General features: G+C 36.8%; 2 protein-coding genes and 3 long non-coding RNA genes across 5 annotated transcripts; 4 read left to right on the top strand and 1 right to left on the bottom strand.

The window, feature by feature from the left end:
• The first annotated feature begins 71 nt into the window (after positions 1-71).
• LOC135123572 (uncharacterized) lies at positions 72-1633 on the top strand. The gene is made up of 3 exons (XR_010279666.1): positions 72-322; positions 373-627; positions 683-1633. It is a non-coding gene; the product is annotated as an uncharacterized LOC135123572 (long non-coding RNA).
• Positions 1634-1831: 198 nt separating this feature from the next.
• On the top strand, positions 1832-2844 carry LOC135123573 (uncharacterized). Its single transcript, XR_010279667.1, has 2 exons — positions 1832-2287; positions 2358-2844. It is a non-coding gene; the product is annotated as an uncharacterized LOC135123573 (long non-coding RNA).
• A 522-nt stretch (positions 2845-3366) lies between these two features.
• Positions 3367-4783, top strand: LOC135123087 (mediator of RNA polymerase II transcription subunit 30). The gene is made up of 4 exons (XM_064047592.1): positions 3367-3659; positions 3716-4065; positions 4113-4336; positions 4384-4783. The coding sequence occupies exons 2-4, from the start codon at positions 3720-3722 to the stop codon at positions 4747-4749; spliced, it is 936 nt and encodes a 311-aa protein (XP_063903662.1). The 5' UTR covers positions 3367-3659; positions 3716-3719; the 3' UTR covers positions 4750-4783.
• Positions 4784-9007: 4224 nt separating this feature from the next.
• On the bottom strand, positions 9008-12919 carry LOC135123086 (uncharacterized). Its single transcript, XM_064047591.1, has 3 exons — positions 12805-12919; positions 11161-11330; positions 9008-11108 (listed from the first exon to the last, which is right to left on the bottom strand). The coding sequence occupies exon 3, from the start codon at positions 11089-11091 to the stop codon at positions 9271-9273; it is 1821 nt and encodes a 606-aa protein (XP_063903661.1). The 5' UTR covers positions 11092-11108; positions 11161-11330; positions 12805-12919; the 3' UTR covers positions 9008-9270.
• A 5953-nt stretch (positions 12920-18872) lies between these two features.
• Positions 18873-20342, top strand: LOC135123085 (uncharacterized). Its single transcript, XR_010279539.1, has 3 exons — positions 18873-19127; positions 19183-19271; positions 19326-20342. It is a non-coding gene; the product is annotated as an uncharacterized LOC135123085 (long non-coding RNA).
• The last annotated feature ends 2274 nt before the right edge of the window (positions 20343-22616 follow it).

Raw genomic sequence — 22616 nt, 5'->3', positions numbered from 1 at the left:
CCAAAATATGACAGTTGATTTCGTATTTTCATCACAACAAACAATCATAACCCAGGGGTCTTGAAATGAGATAGCCTTCACCTTACCCTTTCATGCGAAGTTTTCCGACCCGCCCGCCAGGAGTCGTAATGAAAAGAAATCTGTAAAAGCTGTGATTTTCAAAATTTTTGAGAATTCGTTTAGATCTCCTAGCAACGGCAGTGTTTATCATTTGACACATTTCCTGTGTTGTATTCGCGTGATTTCATAGTGGGATAGTGCTTCTCAAAGTTTTCTTAATTTATGTGTTTACATTGTACATTGTAGAGTGTAATTGCCAAATGTAAGTATATAACTTTGCCTTGACTAGATTATTATACCCAATTTTTGTAGAACAAAAATGCAAGACAACAACATGTTGCGGATATACGACGAGAGTTAAGCCGATCTTTGGGTTCCACATCCAAATCGGTTTATGGCGCAAATAATAAAGCCGTGAATAACCAAAAACTGGTGGTTTTAAACAACAACCAAATTTATAGCAGAGGGTACACTGGCTTCCATCATTTTCGACCAGACAAAGACTATACATACCAGGAACGCAAAAGCCGCATAGATTTGCAGTACCAGCTATTTTGCCTTTCCACGGTAAAACAAATTGAAAGTCACTACAAAACCAATATTAAGATATTTTTATTCACAGCTGATAGTGAACTTGCTACAGCATCACTCGAAGCAAACCACATTGATGTGGCAATCACAAGAACGCCTTTCGCTCCGCTAAGAAGTTTCTAGGAGATCAACGTTTGGTTGGTATCGTGAAAGGATTGGCTTCTTTTCAGCGAGAATTTTTTGAAAACTAGATTAGAAACGTAAATCGAAAAGCAGGAGTTTTACATTTGAGGTGAAAGCAGATGCCATTGCCATTTGGAAGTATGGTTCAAAATCGTATAAACTTCTGCCAAGAATGTTTATGTTGCTATCTATTAACACTTTGAGGGCAACCCTAAATAAAGTTCCAATAGAACCGGGTATCATCAAACCTATATTCGAAGTTCTCAGAAAGCAAGTAAGTCGCAAAATTAACCCTAAGTATGTACTCTCATCTTTGATGAGATGTTCATTCAGCCTCATCTGGACCACTTGCCTTGTGAGGATAGTTGTGGTTTTTGAAGATGACGGTTCAACAAGAACGGAAAAAATTGCAGACCATATTTGCGTACTCAGAGGAATTTTCGGAAGGTAGAAGCAACCTGTTGTTTTTGCTTTTTGTAAAAATTCCATGCCTGGCGTAAACACTGCCCATTTTTTTATAAAACGGTTATGAAAGGGGCAACAGCGATTGATTTTGATTTTCGGGAGTGTTTTGCATATCGAAGAACTAAAAACTCAACTTTTTCATTTATTTTTAAGAGAGTCTATCTTTAGATCTATGAAAAAAGTCAGCAATGTAGTATTTGGTAAGGAAGAGCCTAACAAATCAATTCCATTGGAAACAGAAATGCAACAGTTATATTTACGTTTTACAGAAAGAAAGTAGAACGTTTGTATAATTTTGGATTTTGCAGGTTATTTTGTTTGTTCATACCATAACAAAGTACTGGGAAACATATTTGGTTATCAATTTTGAACATTTAATATTTAAAATGTTATTTTATTTTGCACTATTTTGTTTGACTTTTACTTACTTTTCTAATTTTCTCTTAAGATATTTTTAGGATATTATCAATGTATTTATTTATTTATTGTTATTATTGTATTTACATTTACAACTGAATGTTAAGTTTTAAATATACTGTGTCAAATATTTTATCTACTTTTTTTACACTGTTTGTGTTTTTTATATGTCAGCTTCAAAACGTATTTACACGTTTTGAAACTAACATATAAAATACACAAACCATATTTTTCCCTTCAATTATAAAAAATTCACCTTAAAAATTCGCTTTCAAATTTAGCGCCAGTTTTAGTTCCCGACCCAGCCAGTAGATGCTGACATTGTGACCAACATAAAAGCATTAGAGATCGTGTTCTATAGAGAGGGTATTCTATGTCATAACCACAATTTTTGGATGATATATTAGTTCTGTGATATTGATTCACATTAGGTTGTATGTATCTGTGGACTGGTTTTTTTGTATTTGTTATTAATAATGACAGAAAGACATGTGTTAACAATAGGGGTAATTGCCATTTTTTTTTGTTGGAGAAAATTCTTTACAGTCAAATAATGTAGTGAAAGTCAATTGGTATACTGAATTAAATGTGCTTGAAGAGTTTATTCGAGCTATAATGCGAGAAGATTATGGTAAGTTAATGTATATTGATAAATTCTGTATCAAGTAAAATTATGACGTATTTTGTTTTATTATGCATAGATATTCCTTAAGAGAGGCAACATGTGAAACCCCAAGAGGTGCATTTGTATGTCACCATATGGCTAATTGGCTACACCTGCCCTACACGGACGTTATAATGTATTTTGGACCAATAATTTGCGTGCTTGGGACGTACATCTGAAGAAAAGTGAATCAGCTGAAGTCAGAGCTGTTGTCTCTGAAAATTCTTTTAATCCCCAAATCAGCCTAAAAACAGCTAATGTTGAGGTACAACTTCATGAAAGCTTACGACAAACTGATGGGAGCGAAGCACTGCGTTGGCTATTGGGCCTTGAACCAGAAAGATCTGAAGAAAACCTACTTCACAGTGTCGAAGAACTATTAGTGTCCGAGGACTATTAAATGGCCCATCAACAGTTTGCGGGTCAGTTTTTCACCAAAAGTGAATCAGATTATTTTGCATTAGGAAGTGCAATTTTTTATTGTTGAATATTTTTTTTGTTTTGAAATAAATTGTTCTTTAAATTGTGATTTTTTTTAAATGGGTGTTTCACACCCAAGTCGTACTAAAATGAAAGTGATTTTTACTTATACATGAAAGGTCTAATCAGGAATGCTAAGTTTTTCCTTTTCTAGCAAAAATGTGTGAAAAGAAAAAAGCTTGGGATTGATGATGATTCTTAAATCAAAATTTGGCAATTGATTGAAAACATTTGCAAATATGAGATCTCCTTTATGTATTATTTTAAATTCACAGCCGTATCTGTAGTATCTCAAAATCAAAGCCATTTATGTGGAGGGGGACGTCAATGGCAGTATGAACCACTGTACGACATACGTTCGAGGCAAATGTCGTGGTAAAAGTTGAATTTAAATATTTATTAAATACCACCGGTTCCGTTCATGTTTGGTATCAAGATCAATAGTAAAAATATCAGTCTTAATGGTACAGGTAGTGGGATATATAAGAAAATTACTTTAATGGTAGAATTTAAGCGTTAAAGTGACGCCTCGATTTCACCCATAAGGATTACACGGGGAACTGAAATACGGCTCTCGTGTTATGAACTGAGTTCAAATTTCGCGCGTCATTCACTTTACTGGTCAATATAGTTCGTCATCTTTCTTGATTTAGAATGGGGAGTAGTTTGAAAAAGAAATGTCAGATTTGACACATCACAAAAGTTCTAAAATCTCTGGTTCTAGCTCGTTATAGGTTATGTTTGGGGTCAATTACGTACATCAAAACAGTGGTTGTGTTATTATGAGATTAAAATCGGTAATTATTATTCTGAGTCTTGAATAATAATTTTTTTACTCTGTTGTGAAAGTAGCAAAAAGGTAAGCCCTTCTCAATTCCAAGTCCTAAAAGAATCACTTCATAACTACCGTTCTAGCAAAATGTCTGCACCACAGCATCACTTCATCCCGGGCCTGAACAATTCCCAACAAGGGGCCCTAAGAAATCAATTTTCGACCTCAATGCAGAACCCAATGGGCAACACCATGCAAAGTCAACTAGGAAACCAGATGCCGGTTCATATGCAAAACACAATGGGTAACCAAATGAGCAATCCTATGATAGCACAGATGGCATCCACTTTAAACAGTTCTGGTCTGAACCCAGCCATGCAGGGCAATAATCAACTTCTGGGTCAACTGAACCAACAATATGCAATGAATCCGGGAAACCAAATGGCACAGCATCAGGGAGCTAATCCTCTACAAATGCAGCAGGGTTCGATGGGTAATGTGGTGGTGCTCTTTAGAACTTGTGCTACATGCGTGTTTTAGAGTTCTCAAGTAATTTACAGCATCATGCTATGCAGACTAATCAGTCACAAGTTATGCAACAAACACCCACAGGAGTAGCCCCGACACCTCCAGTTCAGGCTCAACAACAGCAACAGCAGTCTAAAGAGTTTAATACGGCATCTTTATGTAGGATAGGGCAGGAAACTGTGCAAGATATTGTTAGTAGAACACAGGAAGTTTTTCAAACTTTAAAAACAATACAGGTATGATGTTAAAATGTGAGGCTGATTTATACTGAAGTTGGTTGTAGCCTCCTAATGGAACTCCACAATCTTCCAATGCTAGTAATGAAAAGAAAGCAAAGGTGCAGGAGCAGCTTCGTACCATAAGGGTTTTGTTTAAAAGGTTAAGGCTAATCTATGAGAAGTGTAACGAAAATTGTCAACTTCAAGGAATGGAATATACACATATTGAGAGTTTAATACCTTTTAAGGATGAACATGATCCTAAACATGATGAGAAAAAGAACTCTGAGGCTTATAGGTTAGCCTGTGAAGAGTGCAAAGAAGTAATGGAGCAAGTTATACTGAAAAACAAACAACTAAAAGATGTTATTGATCACTTAAGGCGAATTATATGGGAAATTAATACTATGTTAACAATGAGAAGGTCATAGTTTATTTGTATAAAAATAAATGTCTTTTTATTAACCTTTATTTATTTACACAAATGCGGCTGGTGTATCAAAATTGAGCAGTGAAATGTCTTGATGAACAAGAGTCACAAATACCATTATTTATGATCAAATTTTCACAAATATCACATCTGCCCATTAAATTGTTTGTGATTGATTCAATTTCCTCCATGCATAACTTTTCATACTGCTCATGTTCACCTAATTTCAGTTCTTCTTCCAAATCTTTTAGGAAAAAATCTACATCGTCTTCATGTAGAAGATTCCCTTGATCTAGAGTTGACAAAATTAATTTTTTCAATTCACTTAAAACTTCATATGTGATTTCATTTTCGTTTAGATGTCTTAAACTATCAATAGACTGTATTCTCAACGACTTGAATCTTTGTATAAGCCGCTGAAAACCAAACTTTAGAATGATATATTAAAATGTTAAAATTTACCTGTCGTCGATCGGTTCTTTGTGCAATAACATCTCTACCTTTACCTTGTATTATTTTTTTGGCGTAATTTTGTCGATCCGCGTTTGAACACATTGATCCTATATTTATGTATACTTTAGAGATTTATCATTAAAAACTTGTTTACTTTGTCACGTTGATCCTAACCTAACTTTTAATACCTTTAAATTTTGACTTTAAAGGACTAGCTGTCAAAATATTGCGTAATGGAATGGACGCATTTTTTCGCGACGTAATGGGGTAACCGGTTATTATCACATTTCATACCAATATGGTAGAATACCAGGCCATGGACCGATCTGAAAAATCGTCCAATATCACGACCAAGCAAATTTTAAACTTCACAATGTACTTTCAAATATCAATATTTCAGTCTTTTCAAGAAGAACACCTTGTATTTTTTCTTCTCTTTCTTTCAATACGTAGGTGGGTTTCTTAAAAAAGTAAAAAATCTCAAAAATGGTCGACTTTAATAAATGTAGAAACTACTTAACAGAAAAGAAAAGAGAACAAAATACGAAATAAGATGCAGAAATAAAATACAGGGATAACTTAGCAACGTCGCATCAAAATTTCGAAACAATTTCATGTAAACCTGGTCAGTGAGAATATGTGGCGGCACAATAACACGTAAGCGGATACCTGTCCAGCAAGCGGGGGGCGTGCGGTTCGATTCCCATCGAGGCAGCAACATTTTTCTTCGCTTACCTTTAAATATATTATACTCCTAATATTTAACCAATAACTTAAATCACAAATCAATACCAAAAATATACACCCCAATTTAAAATTTTCCAATGCCGAGATTGCAAAGAGTGGGATATAAAATAGTATTAAAATCATTTCGAATTAATGAAATGTAAACAAATAAGATAAAACAGGATAACAGGTTCAAATGATCAAAATTTGCATTTTTACATTATTTTTAACTTTTTCAAATAAAAATCTTCGCTGAGCCTTTGGATTTTAATGCAATATTCTAAAACTGTTTTTCTCAAGGATAATAAAAAAACCAGAACTGAAAAAATTCGAAATAGGAGAAAATGTAATTAAATTTATTAAGGCCGATGCTGTCACCCGCCCTCATCTCAGTTGTGATCACTTTTTTATTCGTCGTGAGCCGAGGGCCGAAGCTTAATTGCAAAATCTTATTTCTCTGCAAAAAACTACCACTACATGTTTTTCAAGAATCAATGAAAGAAAATTACACTCCTATATGTTAAGAAAAAAAAGCAAAAAATAAGCCCCACCCACCCGCCCCAACCTCAATTATGATGAACTGTTCGTTGTCCGACTTATTTTTTATAGAGAAATAAGGATTTTGCAATTAAGCTCTGCCCCTCTGACACACGACGAATAAAAAAATCGTAAGAACAGAGATAGGGTGGGTGGGTGGGGTTTATATTTTGCTTTTTACTTCCCGAGCGTAAGCGAGCCCATTCAGAATGTTTCATTCTCACATTTTCAAAATTTCAATAACAGTAAAATATTTCTTAATAATTTAGCTTCTCACGGGCGCCAATGAAAAGTTGTTTAAATTATACCTGAACGTGCTCGCTGCGCTCGCATTCTAAACGTTTTTTTTTTTTTTTAAATTCTCAGTCTCAGAAATATCCACGAAAGAGTCTTATAGAAGTTATTTTGAATTCACTTATTATAATAGTATCTGTCTAGATTCAAAAAAGACACTATTAGAATGCGAGCGCAGCGAGCACGTTCAGGTAGCTAGGGTCACTTCAGCTTTAATATTTACAAACATTTTGATGTTTTACTATTTTTAGACGCTAAAAAATTCTCTCGTAAATAATTTAGCTTCTCAAGGACACACATGAATATTTTTTTAAATTACATCTGAACGTGCTCGTTGCGCTCGCATTCTAAACGTTCTACTTTTAGAGATTAGTCTAGAAGTATTCTAGAAAGAGTTTTCGCAGTAATGTATTGCCCACCTTGTTTGAACAGGTTCTGGAGACAATCAACAATTCGGTAAGGCTTCCCGGAAGGCTTGGATTCTCAAATGAGCTTTAAGAAAATGTTTGTTAACGAAGTAAATTAAACTATTGGTCTGTCCATTTGGCTCACGATTAATAAAAAAATCGTTTTATACGTAGTCTTCCTTCCTCAACAAAACACTTAAAACATGTTTAAAGTTGTAAATGTTTGCCGGAAAGTATGCGAATTATAAATTTGTCACAATTGAGATGGGGGCGGGTATGGGTGGAGCTTAATCTTTGGCTTTATTTTTTATTTAATATACATAGTATTTTTTGAACAACACGATACTCAAAAACATGTTTTACATGGTAACTTTTTGTAGAGAAATACGAATTTTGCAATTAAGCTATGCCCCTATAGCTCACGACGAATAAAAAAAACATCACAATTTAGATAGGGCGGGTGGGCGGGGCTTACATTTTGCCTTTATTTCTTAATACTCTTCTTTTCACAACGAGAAATTTAAAATATGTTGGAAATGGTAAACTTTTGTAGGGTAATATAGATTTTGCTAATGATTTGCTTTTTGTTTTTCTTTTTTTTTTAGACATTTTTTCAGTTTCTTGTCGTGAATAGAAAACTGCGCACATATATTAAGAAAAAAGGCAAATTACAAACTCCTCCCACCCACCTTTAATCTTAGTTGTGATGACTTTCTACTTCTTTTTAATATACGTATATGAAACATGTTTTTAAGTATTGTGTTGTTAAAAAAAAACTATATATATATTAAGAACAAAACACAAATGTTAAGCTCCCCCCCCCCTCCGATCTCAATTGTGATGAATTTTTCGTTCGTTTTCAGACCGAGGGGCGGAGTGTAATTGCAAAATGCATATTTTCATCCCCCCAAAAAATTACCACTTTAAATATATTTTAAATTTCTTGTTGTGAAAAGAAGACTACGTATATTTAGAAAAAAAGGTCAAAATATAAGCCCCGCCCACATACCCATTTCAATTCTGATGATTTGTTTTTATTCGTTGTGTTATTTTTCTACAAGAAATTACCATGTGGAACATGTGTTTAAGTAATCGCATTGTTCAAACAAAACTATAGGTATTAAATAAAAAAAAAAGCCAAAGATTAAATACGACCTATACCCGCCCCGATATCAACTGTGACGTATTTTTCATTTGTTGTCAGACCGAGAGGTGGAGCATAATTGCAAAATCCATATTTCCCAACAAAAATTTACGATTTTGAACACATTTGAATTTTCTTGTTACGAAAAGAAGAATGCGTATTAAAAAAAAGTTAAACATAAGCCCCACCCACCCACCCTGATCTCAATTATGGTGAATTTTTCATTCGTTGTCAGATCGAGGGCAAAGTATAATTACAAAATCCATATTTTCCAACAAAAATTTTGCATTATGAACACGTTTGAAGTTTCTTGTTGTGAAAAGAAGACTTCGTATATTAAAAAAAGTAAATTTTATATGATATTATTTTCGTAATGGATACGTGAAAACGAAAAAAAGTTATATTATAGGTGCATAGGAGAAGAAAGAAAATTTGGTATACTGAGTAACAAAGAAAATAAAATGCGCAGACGCGGAATATTACTCAAAATATAAATATAACACAATTATAATAAATAAATGTGAATATAATTAACCGTAAAAGAAGTTTAAGAATGTATCTATGTAAATATTCAAAAATAATAGGGTTTATAAAATTTAAACAACATAAATATTTAAAATTATATATAATGTACATTAGTTTATCTACATTTTAAAAATGAAATACATTGATTTTATTTTTATTGCACTCAAGTTTGTTTATCTATATAGAAATAATCAACGTATATAATATACAGAAAACAGTAGTACAATTCGTTGGCATTTTTTTACAAAATCTTTTATGTATACAAAAACAACGTTTCGACTTAGAACTTTTTTCCTTTTCGAGGTTAAGTCATTATAGTTCATTTTATATTCTAGAAACAATTTTTTGATTTATCACTCTTATTATATTTTTGTTAAAAATAAGTCGATATGGATAGTAAACTGAAGGTAATGTATAAATAAATGATTTTTTCCACTTATATCGCACTTTTCCGGCTAACTTTTACATGTTTTAAATACGGAGGCAACCGGTTAAAGTATTCAAAATCAACATCTGATTTTGGAAAATCTATTTTGAGTTTATTTTCTTTTTTGATATGCGCTATCAAGTTTTTGTAAACTTCGTTTCTACGTTTCAACACTACTATAAATGCCTTAAGTCCTATAACTTTGAGAAGTTTAAATTTTACCTTTGTCTTGTAAAATTTTCCTTTATATCGACTTATAGACTTCTTAACTTTGGCGGAGTACTGTTCTACACACTGTTTTAAATTAAAATAAACACAAAATGTCAAAAAATTATTTCGCAGTGCCATCACAGTCGCATCAAATTTATACGCAACATAAACCATACCATCGAAAAAGTTCTCCAAGACCGTCTTCTGCGAATTAAAAAGCGTATTCAGCTGCATTTTACCAAAATAGTTGCTGCTAAAACTGCATGACACAGCTCTGGCAAGAAAATTTTTGCAGCCACTCTCTGGAATAGGCCTCTGGATGTTCCACAACTTAAATTTGTGTCGAATTTCGTAACCTTTACTAAAACTATACAAAGTTGTTACTTCTTTGGTGTCCAAATTAAAAATTTTGCCGCAATAAGGAATGTGCTCGCAAGTGAACCATACGTTCGATATGGTCTTACCCTTGTTGATTTTGTGGAGACTTTCCATATATGACTCAAAATTAGCCACTTTAAATCCTTCCGTTGAACAAAAAAAATAGTCGTCGACGGTTCGGTGAAAAAAGCAATCGGAATCGAATTTTGAAAGGAAAAGTTTATCATAATAAGTCATGTATAGTTCGCACAGGGACGGTGAAAGAATGTCGCCTTGAAGAAGTCCATGGTTCCATTGGTAACACTTCCCTCTGAAAATAACAAACTGACTTTTCACGTATTCAGCCACGAAGTCCTTGTCTCTGTCGCTTAAAAACTCGGACGAAAGTGACCGGATGGTGTTGGTTAGGATCGAAATGTTCACGTTTCCATATGCATCTTCAACATCTATTTTCGTTCCGAAGATTTTTTGTTTTCCCACTCTTTCAACAAAAGAAGACCACTCGTCGTACAAAGAGTACGAAAAATGTTTGTTCATAGCCCTCGCAGCTTGGTAAATTTTTTTAGTCAAGGATTTGAGATAAGCTTGTTTTGGGTTGTCTCGAAAACTGTTGACTATAGAACGAAAGCGTAGCTCATCGAGGTTGTCTTTTGGAATGATCCTCAGATAGCCTCTGGGTTGTACTTGAGAGGAGCGCTCAACTTCTTCTAAAAATTTTGACTTCTTGAGTGTGTTTATGATCTTAGTGTGAAACGAATCCCACTGATCTATTCGAATGAATCGCATTTCTTGCCCGCTGTACGTTTTTGTGCATTTATAATAGAATACGACTATTGGCTTAACGACGTATTCTAGAAGAAATTTGTTTGCTTTTTTTAACAAGGTTGTTTTTGTTAATTGACATTTAATTTCGGACAACCAAGGTATGCATTCGCAGTTGTAGCCTTTGATAAGCGTAGATGAATAAATGCACTCAAAAGCAGACTGAGTTAAAATATTGTCAACTATTCTGTAGAAGAGTCTGCGGTGGAGTTTATTACCAAAATAGTCGTCAGGTATTATTTTGTCTAGCAGTTTCAAAATCTTGAAGCTTAAATTTGTTTCCGAATTTTTCGTTTTTCTTAAATTCTTTAGTGTGATGTTTATAATGTTGTTCAAATGTGTTAAATCGAAGTTGTTGTACTGAAGATTTACGATTTTCGGTTTCTTTTGTTTAGTTTTCAAAGATAGACTGTAGTACATTTTGTCTATTAATTTTACTACAAACAGTGACGTTTAATAAAAAATGTAATTATTTAAAGCAGTACTTACTCTCGTTATTATTGCAAACGGTTCTTCCGGAACCACGTTTCAACACTACATTTCGAACACAAATTTACGTGAGACTTGTTGCTACTTGTTCGCAAGGGTGGGTTCTAAATCGATCGCATGCTTATCTACTTGAGTGCTACCCTATGCAACCTGCTGTATGCAGCTACTACCTGTTAAAAAAGGAAAATGTGAAAATAAATTCGTGTTAATGCAATTTTTAAACTTTCAATCAAAGTGTCAATTTTTTTATAATAGAGTAAGATTTAACCAACTCTAAAACTGTTCATGATAACTATTATTAAGTGGATAACCGTCATAGTGAAATTACAGTTTTATTAGGGTAATAAATTTTAATTATTCTCTTTCTTATTATCTTTTGGTTTCTGGTTCCTTCGTATTGTATAAATAAAATGTCATATTGTATAAAACTCATAAACACTACATTTTATGTAGATATTCTGGTGCTGTCGGTTATTAAAAATTTATCTATTTTCCAAAAAGATGTCCATACGGTGATCCCAGTAAATTTATTTTGTAAAATTTGGATGGAAATCTGGTTTTTTACTGTCATATTTTTTAAATGATATTCTTCTACCTATTGTTATCACATTCTATGTTTCAAGGTATTTTTGTTTTACTTTTTGTTGATTTATTTTCTTAGCTATTTATGTCATTTTTTGTCATTTGTCTTACTAATTTAACAGTACTATAGTTTGTTTATCCGAAAATTGTTTTCTACCTACATAAAACGTGTAATCAAATTTTCAAAATGTTTGGTGTGTAGTTTCACAGCATAAAATTTTTTTTTAGTTTTTAAATAGTAAAATAAAAAATATATTTTCGTACCTATACACTGGAACATTTTTTTAATGTTGAACATATGAACGCTAAGTATGGGTATACTGTGGTATGGGTTTAACCTTATGTTCAGTTTTTTGGAAGTATGTACATAAGCGCCAATTAAAAATTAATAATAATAAGTGAACAATGTTTTATATTCATAAATCAGATCAATTACAACAACTTATGTGACTTATTATAAGAACTGTTGTCATTAACATTAACATTTCAGTGTCAAGCTTAAATCGAGGTAACATGATTCAAAGCAGCTTAATTATAAAACAAAAAAGTTTAATATCATCGTCAGTTACGGGGCTTTATATTTTCAACCTACAATTTTTTTCGTTTTACATTAAAAAATACTAATGTCACTCTGTGAAAGTAAACGAATTATAAGTAAACGGTTTGTCAATATAGCTGCCCATATAAACAAAATATATTTGGATTTTTTTGTTAAAACATTAAAGTGTAAGTAAAGTAAAGTATAAAGTGATTAGAATATTTCGATCCGCGATAAAGTATAATACATGTTACATGTTCATGTTTCCATTACATACATAAATAATCCACAGACATTTTACGATTGTGCTAATTATTATTATAAAACTTGTACGCAATAAACATAAAATCACTAAATATTTATACCAACGGTATACATAAATTATCAAAATATTAATGTAGCCGCTTTTAGAGAAATTGTAGAACATGTCAACGGCACTCTGTCAGAAGCGGTAAGCATGACAATGAGGTTATGGTATTTGACATGCTTTCATTTTAAAACAACTATTGAAAGCTTATACTTACTTTTAAATAATTTGCATCAGCATTAGTTGTTGATTTGAGCATCTTTCATAAAATGTAAAATATGTGGCGTTTTGTAAACCACAACAATAAATACCTATGTTATTATCACGTGGTATCAAGGATATTGGGTTTTATGTAGGTATACTAAATATATAGCATGATGACAGGTGTGTTGCATATTCTCAAGATTATACAAAAAATGTAATAATCTATTGATAAGTTGATAACAGTCGAAACACGAAATACGAATTAATGTACAATTTCATTAATTTCCGACTTTATCGTTTTATTCGTTGAAGAACTGACAACTGAGTCAATGCTGACTTGGTAACCAAGTAACTATGTAGGCCCATCCAGTTCTCTTCTTTTTCTTAGAACATTTAATAAATTTATTCTTTATATTATTATTTTTTATTTATTATATGACCTAACCTTCTTTTAGACTAAAACGGGGAACAATACCTATGGATTTCAGTGGAAATTAATATTAAACAATGTAATTTTATTATATCCTACATTTGTTATAATCATGACTTAGATTTAATTAAATATTATTATTTATTAGGTTTGAATTTTTTAATTTGATGACGTCATCCAAAAATTTTGCCGTATAAATATTATCTAAAATATGCAAAATATGATCAGTCTATACTTGTGATTTATCACTTCATTCATATTTTTTAGATTTAGATTGGCTTAAACAGGGTGATTCAAAAAAATTAATGACTGAATTGTTGAAAAATAAACACCCAATCAGATTTTGGAATTTAACTCGTTACTTTGGAAAATTGCAATTTAACAATTTTTAAATTTAACAAATTTTTATAAGGGGCAAATTCAGTCTTATCTCAGCAAGTGCTAGCCCAGCTCACCCGCCCCCTATTTTTTCAGAAGATATGTCATTTGCCAAAACCAGTTTTATCTGAGCAAGTACTAACCCCGCCTGTCCCCTGTGGGTTGAGCTACCTATCAGGCGCGTCCCCAGGGTTGCGGATAGGGGGAGACCGGCATTGTCTGGGGAGGGGGGTCTGGGGAGGGCGGATATGCCCCTCGGAACTAAACACTCCTGGGGGTGGTGGAAGTCCGACCTGGATTTTCTCTTCTCCAGATATGTAGGTTAGGGCTGAGGCTCGTCTTGCCTGGACATGCCTTGGTGGTTGTCGGCTTAGACGGCCGCGAAGGCGGTTCAGTAGAGGAGGGCTGGAAATAAACGTGCCCCCCCGGGATTAAACCCCTGGCGTGGGGTCGTCAAAACAGCCCCACGGACAAGCTCCCGCGTGTTTGTGCCGTGCGTGGAGACCCGTAAGGTGGGATGAAGGAATCCTGGAGGTTGAGCCCCCCTTGGTGCAGTGTGTCACCAAGGCTGGGCAACACGCCTTTTTGGCCTGGATTTCCACCAAAACGGGAGGTCGAGACTAACCCATCTCAGATCAATCGGCTGTGTCGTCGGGTCAGACCGCCGACAGGGTGAGTCCTTGGGGGAAGTGTAGTCTGAGCAGGAGTAACCTCACTAGTTGAGGCTGCGTACTGCAGGATGAGCTTCCCTGGGGGCTATATCCTTCTGCTAGCCCTGACGTCGAAGTTCGACGTCCCCTTGTTGGACTCCGTGGTGGGTGGGGAAGTAGAAGGACGAAATTAAAATCCAGATCTATGGAGAATAACAACAAAAAAACCACTGAGGAAGTGCCTTCGGGTGCACCTCAAACAGGAAACCCAGCCAATGTGGGGTCGCAGCCTCCTAGGAGGAAGCGAATCTGCGGGGCTGAGGTAAAAAGGCGGAGGAAGGCTCGTTTGCAGGCGGAGGCGGCGAATACCGACCCGCCGAAACCGGGTCCATCCTCCTCCGGGATAAACCCCAAGGGTAAAGGGCAGGCTACGATAGCCAACCCTAAACAACCCGTGGGGAAAAAGACCTCAGGGTCAAAGAAAAGAGTGAGGTCTTCAACCTCCACACCTCCGGCAGCTGAAAAGCAAAAGAGGATGAGGAGGCAGGAGACTACCTCTAGAGAACAGAGCTACAGGGAGGCGGCTGCAAGTCATCTCCGTGTAGCTGTGATTGATGTGCAGCATCCACTTGGTAAGCTGACTGCTGACCAGGTGGAGATAGTACAAAAGGGCCTGATGGGAGCGCTGGACAGGCAACTTGACCAGTGCTTGGCATCGGGTAGACAAGCAGCCACTTTCAGGGGCATGAAGTACACAGGGGAAATCCTAAGGATAACCTGTGAAGACGAGTTGTCCCTGAAATGGCTACAACAAACAGTGCGCTCCCTAACACCCTTGTGGGAGGGCGCACAACTTAGCGTGGTCCCCTTGGCTGAGCTACCAAGGCTGGTGAGGGCGACCCTGTGGATACCGGGACCACCGGTGGATGCAGGAGTCGTACTTCGCCGCCTGGAGGGTCAGAACCAATGGGCCCACGTCAAAAAATGGCTTCTTTTCCATCGCGAGGCCAAACCCGAGGCTGCCTCTCCGGGCAACCTCTTTGTGTTTGGTCTTGGGATGGAAGAGGCCAAGATAATCAGGGAGAGGGAGGGCAGAATTAACTATATGCTGTCCTCTTTCAACCTGAAACTCAAGGAGAACGAGGCGTCGGCTCAGGAAGGGCGGACCCCTATGGAAGAGGTAGAAACCCCAGGGGGTGAAGCCTCTACCAGTGGGGGCGGGCCCGCCTGAGACATATGCCTCGTGTCTCCTAGGACAATTATGGGATTTTTTGGTTGCAGAGATGGCGCTGCAGCAGATAAATTTCATTCAGATTAACCTGCAGCATTGTCGCATGGCGACGACTGTTTTGTGTCGTCGTCTAGACAAGATGCAGAACACTATAGCAATAATCCAAGAACCATGGATTGTAAAATCCAGGATCGCAGGGTTGAGCAATTTAAATGGCACTGTTGTTTCAGGTACCACAATAGAATCTCCAAGGACATGCGTCTACATTCCGAGGAAAATTAAAGCCGTCCTCCTACCTCAGGTCAGCTCCAGGGATGTGACTGCGGTAAATGTTAAGTGTGACATAGGAAGAGGCGAAGAGCAACTGGTAATAGCATCCGTGTACTTACCACAGAGAGCACAGGAACCATGTCCAACATGGGAAATGGCGAACTTGGTGGAACACTGTGATACCGGAAATATAAACCTCATCATCGGTGCCGATGCGAATGCCCACTGTCTGTTGTGGGGGAGCAAAGACACTAATGATAGAGGAAGAACACTAGCTGAATATCTTTTATCAACAAATCTAGAGATTCTCAACCGAGGCTGCGAACCAACTTTCGTAACATCGCGTAGTCAGTCAGTAATAGATATTACACTGGCTACATGGGATATCTCACAATATATAATGGGATGGCACGTCTCTAAAGAGGCGTCAGTGTCAGACCATAGATGGATCATGTATACATCAAAATGTATAGACATGGAGATAAAGACGTACAGGAACCCTAGGCTGACGAACTGGGCTTCATACAACGAAGAACTGGACGACAGACTGGGGACCTCCGTGCAGTCTATACCAACAGAATACAGTTCGACAGAAGACATAGAGAAAACCTTGACCATTATCAACGACTCTCTAATGTCAGCGTATGAGAAAAGTTGCCCCCTAAAGAAGGAAGGTCTGGGCAAAGGTACACCATGGTGGAACCGAAGGCTCAGCCTACTTCAATCGGGGCTAAGAAAACTTTTCAACAGAGCAAAAAACACTAAGAAAACTGAAGACTGGGAAGCCTATAAAGAGCACCGGAAAGAGTTTAAGAAAGAATTAAGAAAGAGGAAACGGGAAACGTGGAGATCCTTCTGCAGCGACATAACGTCGACTGCTTCGGCCGCAAGGCTGAAGAGAGTTCTCTCGAAGGACCACACACATCAACTAGGTTTCCTAAAGAAAGAAGATGGCACCTTTACAGCCACCTTAGAAGAGTCCGCAGAACTTTTGCTGCAGACCATGTTTCCAGGCAGCACACGGACTACCTCCCATTCCAAAAGGGATGTAGTCGGTACTCAACCTTCCCCGAAGGACTGGGCGCTGGCTGCAAAGGTAGTCACGGAGGCAAGACTGGAGTGGGCAGTGGACAGCTTTTCCCCATACAAATCTCCAGGAGTTGACGGTATTTATCCCGCTCTCCTGCAGAGGGGAATGAGCAGACTACGCCCTATTTTGTTGCCAATGCTTCGGGCGTGTCTGGCTTTCAGCTACATACCGAATGCATGGCGAAAAGTAAAGGTTATCTTTATACCTAAGCCAGGACGACAAGATTACACCTTGGCTAAATCCTACAGACCAATTAGCTTAACATCATTCTTGCTGAAAACGCTAGAAAGACTAAGCGAAAAAGAGATTCGGGAGACTGCTTTGAGCAAGCAACCTCTACATCCGAACCAACATGCCTACATCCAAGGAAGATCCACCGATACGGCCCTACACACAGTTGTAAACCGTATAGAGTGGGCGATGGAGAACAAACTCTTCACCTTAGGAATGTTTTTGGATATTGAAGGAGCGTTTGATAAAACGACTTTCAAAAGCATAGAGCTAGCCCTACGAGAGCACGACGTGGACCCCACCCTGAGTAGGTGGGTGGCCGGTATGCTAAGGAACAGGGAAGTAATGATTAATGTAGGTGGCACTGAGATCGAGGCTGTTGTAGACAGGGGATGTCCTCAGGGAGGAGTTCTCTCTCCTGTACTGTGGGATACTGTCGTTGACAGCCTGATACGACGCCTCAATGATCTTGGCTACCACACAATTGGATACGCGGACGATCTAGTCATTCTGCTAACAGGAAAAAACGCAGATACATTATGTGAGATAATGCAAGCTGCAGTCAAAATAGTCGAGGAATGGTGCAGCAGACATACCCTCTCCGTTAATGGAGAAAAGACGAAACTAATCCTGTTCACCAGGAAAAGGAAAATTGGCACACTACAGATGCCAAAAATATTTAACACAACGCTTCAACTTTCGGACGAAGTCAATTACCTGGGAGTTGTATTGGACTGGCGACTGAATTGGAAGAAGCATGTAGATGATAAAGTAGAAAAGGCACGCTCGGCTCTTTGGCAATGTCGTAGGGTGGTGGGAAGGTCGTGGGGTTTAAATCCCAAGATCGCCCTCTGGATCTACACGGCAATAGTCAGACCGATGCTGTGCTATGGAGCTTTAGTTTGGTGGCCCAGAGCCAGACAAAAAACAACAGCCCTGCAACTTGAACACGTTCAGAGAATGGCGTCCCCAGTAGCAAGCAATATTTTTCTAATATTTATACAAGATTGATATAATATTAAATGTTGACTAGATATTACAAATATTTTTATAATATTCATTTTATATTTATAAATTTATATATGAATTTCAACATATATTACATATTTATGAAATGTCTTTTTATCAAGACACCGAACAACAAAAATGAAAAAAAAACTACCATGTTGGGACAACTTGTAGGTAATTTATTTCATAGGATTTTTATTGGAGCAATATTAAAAATTGATTTGAAAAAATACCAGCTATTGTGAAATTGACACTATTCGAAATCTCGCTTTGCACACTATTAATTGCTCATTAAAAAGTAATATTTTTTTTATTTTTGCAAACAAAAAATAACAATTTTATTCATCATTTTAATAAACTTACTTAAATTTGCGTTTCACCTACAGATGCGCTTGCTCTGCTGGAACGCGTTTGCGTAATGTGCAACATATACATATTTTCTGTTGTTATTGGTGGTTCAAAAAGTGTTTTGTGTAAGTTCATGGTGTTTGTCCTATTGTGAATTGTGATTATCGGTACTGCGATAAATTCAGAATAGTGTAGTAAATACCGTTTTGTCATTTGTCAAGAAAACAGCACTAAACCTACATAACCTCACTTCTACATGCAATGCCGAAATAGTATATTATTATACTAGTTTAATAAGACGTCTTATTGTGGCACGCATGGGTTTGGGGCACGACGAGCGCAGCGAGGAGTGCTCCAAAGGAATAAGTGCCACAATGCGTCTTATTAAACGAGTATAATATACTATTTTTTCTACTTTGCATCTGATCGGAAACAAAAAATTAATAAAAATTCAAGGTTATAAGGGCCTTTTAATTCGAAACGTTAGTTGTAGCGTTGTGGCTGACTTCACAATGTCAAAGTTTGACATCTAACCACCGAACACTAACAATCTAACCTAAGTTTGCCTCAATAAATGGAAGAAGGGGGCTTGCACGCCACCTGAAATACAGTTTAACAATTGATCCCATTATTAAACTGTTTTCGGTTTAATAATGAGGCCATTGTTAACGCAAAGTAGAAATATGCAATTTCTCAACACGTAAGTATATTTAAGAGGTTTAATATTTCTGAATATAAGCATATTATTAATGTAGAGACAAAATGATGAATGTCCGGGCGCAACCAAAAAAAAGAAGAAATCGAGTTAGAAATTGCGGGAGATACGCAGAAATTGGATGAATTGGTAAGCATTTATTATTATTATTATTATTAACTTACTAGTTAAGTTATAAACTAGTTTCAGACTGATAATAATGTTTATTTGTCAGAAAGAGAAGACGTAAAAAACATGTATGCAATTTTGAAGAAATTATTAATAATGAACCAAATTGCTTTCAAGTTTTCAGGGCAAGGAAAAAAATAAGCTCTCTTTTAGTGAACTCACAATTAACAAGGCTACAATATGTCAAGTTATGTGATTTCTTAAAAATTACGAACTTTGTAAGTTAATTTATAGTGAACCAAGAGTTATAAGGTTATATGGCCATCATAAAATCATCCCATTGTGTCGAAATTAAGTTGTTTACAATAGAAACGGTTTTAGGGTCGTAAATAACGTGTCCACTGCAGCTCGACCGGCTCTTGTGTTTCGTTCAGGGGCGGCTTTCACTAAATATGAAAATCCACCACTCCACTATTTCTTTACTACCTGCAGCCGCTGAGGGTTCCGAAATAACCACTCGCTTTGAAAGCCGGCCCTGTTAAATATAAGCAAGAAATGTTTAGAAGATGATTTATTGCCAACCGGTAAGCTTAGTGCGAACCACACAAAGGGGGTATTTATTTGCGGTCAACTACTTTTATGATGGCCATATAACCTTATAGCTCTTGGTTCACTATAATTGTAGGTACCACACGGAAACGTCCCAAAAAATCCACAACTACTGAAATTTAAAAAATGGTAGGACCTCATTAAGCGCAGACAAAAGCAAGAATGAATTCTCATCGAAAAAAACATGAGGTATGATTTTTTTTATTTTAATTAATTATATCGCTTTTCAATGAATTGGTTATAGAGCAAATAATTATTAAATAAATATTTCTGTATAACGATTGAAATGTAGCAGAACATTGTTAATTTTATGTTTAAAAAATTTATATTGTGTTTCACATCAGGTGATTTTTTAAATGTATGCTCTGGTTGCCCATGAAGTTTCTGACATAAGTGTCATGGGTAACTACAGCAGAAATAAAAAAAAATCACCTGGTACGTAAAAATTTTCAACGAATTGGTTCTAGGACAAATAATTTTTAAATGTATAAATATTGCCCCAACGTTTCAAATACACTGTTATTTCCAGTGACAATGCTTTTTTGTGTTTAATAAATTTTATATTGTATTCCATGCAAGTTTTTTTATATCCATACCCCCTTTCATATGAAGAACATTTATTAAATGTTCTGAACTAAATAAGTATTAAACATTGAAAATAAATATATATTCAATATTTAAAACCAATATTGATTTTCTAAAAAAAAATCTGTCGTTACCCATATTCTTTAAATGTTAGAACTTCAATATTTATTACATATAAAATGTTACTGGGGGTGTCTCAGTGTTACAGGAGCAAGGAGGACCACTCCCACAGCGGCTCTGGAGACTCTTCTTTGCTTAGCACCTCTTAACCTTTACATAGAGGAAGCGGCAATGACGACGTCTCTAAGACTTCACTCTCTGGGAGTATGGAACAAACAAGGCCGCACAACGAAGCATACTCGGATCTTAACGGAGGCGTTCAACAGAATACCCTTGTTAAGGATGGGGTGTGACCGAATGGGCACAAAATTAATATATGAGAAGACATATAGAATATCAATGAATGATAATTCAGAAGGACGAGCCGACATAGATATCTATGTCGATGGTGCCAAAACAGATAGTGGTTCAGGAGCCGGCATCTACTCCGAACAACTGAACGCACAAATTAGTGTACCTCTCGGCACCCACACGTCTGTCTTACAAACAGAACTGATGGGAATAATGCTGGGAGCTAGAATCATTGCTGAACGTGAAATCGGCAACAAATCAATACGCATACTTACTGACAGCAAGTCTGCACTACTAGCCCTGGACAGCTGTATGGTTCGATCCGGGCTGGTTTGGGAGTGCAGACAAACGCTAAAGTATGTAACGCAGAGGAATAGTGTGGAACTTTGTTGGATCAAAGGACACAGTGGCAACGAAGGAAACGAGAGGGCAGATGAGATGGCGAAGCGAGCCGCGCGCATGCCCTTCTGGGGACCCGAACCGGTAATCACGCCTTCGGTCGCCCTCTCGAACGAACTCGTAAAGCAATATAACCAGAGACGCCATGAGCAGATATGGGTGAAGTTGAACAGCTGTCGGCATAGTAGAGCTTGTATGGCGACACCAGACCGTAAGTTGACGAAATTTTATCTCTCACTTTCAAGGGACAAACTGCGTAAACTGGTAGGATTCCTTACGGGACATTACCAGTTTAACAAACATCTATATACGATAGGGGTGGTAACAGACCCAATCTGTCGTGGATGCAATGAAGAAGAGGAAACAGCTGAGCACATTCTTCGTGAGTGTCCAGCCCTAGCCTCCTACAGGGAATCCATACTAGGGGACATCTGGCCTAGTATGGCAAATATCAGGGAGTTTCCACCCTCTGCATTACTCAAGTACATTCAAGCAGTTGGGTGGCTTGACGAGTAGAGGAGCGGAAAACACCCTGATATGGACTTGGGGAAGGTACAATGGGCCCAAAGGCGAGGCCTAAGTGCCGGCTGGCCACGGTCAGCCCCCATAAATTAAGAATCCAGAATCCAGAATCCAGAACCCCGCCTGCCCGCCCCTATTTTCTCAGATGATATGTTATTTGCCAAAATAAGACTTATCTTAGCAAGTACTAGCAAGGACTACCCTCTGAGAACATAAAGGGCGGGTGGGCGGGGCTAGTACTTGCTAACATAAGTCTTATTTTGGCAAATGACATCTGTCTATCTGTCGATCTGTGTCGATTTTATTAGACACATAATTTCTAAGCCCACTGAACTGATTGCTGTCAAATTTCAAATGTATAAAAAGTGCAAATTTTTGATGAAAAATTGTATATACCTTTATTCGTGGATACGAAAGTTGTCATTTCTATATGAAACAATTTGGAATTTGGGTGAAAACAGATCAACCAATAAACGATTACATACAACATAGAATTATATGGTACGTTCCAAATCAAGGAATACGAGTACATGTGAAGTACTAGTATGTATATTTAACTTAAAACATGTTTAAAATGGTAAATTTTTGTATAGAAACATGGATTTTGCAATTATACTCCGCCCTTCGGTCTGACAATGAATGAAAACTTCATCACTGACGACGTGTAACTGCAAAATCCATTATCCTGTACAAAAATGTACCATTTTAAATATGTAAATTTTTGTTGTGAAAAGATGACTACACCTATTAAGAAAACAGGGCAAAATATAAGCCCCGCCCACCCGCCCTGTCTCAATTGTGATGATTTTTTTTATTCGTCGTGAGCCAAGAGGGTGGAGC

Source organism: Zophobas morio, unplaced genomic scaffold (genome assembly GCF_036711695.1).
Source record: "Zophobas morio isolate AGI-343-1 ecotype UQ-CSIRO unplaced genomic scaffold, CSIRO_AGI_Zmor_V1 ptg000006l, whole genome shotgun sequence".
Lineage (NCBI taxonomy): Eukaryota > Metazoa > Arthropoda > Insecta > Coleoptera > Tenebrionidae > Zophobas > Zophobas morio.
This window is presented reverse-complemented; position numbering and strand designations above follow the sequence as displayed.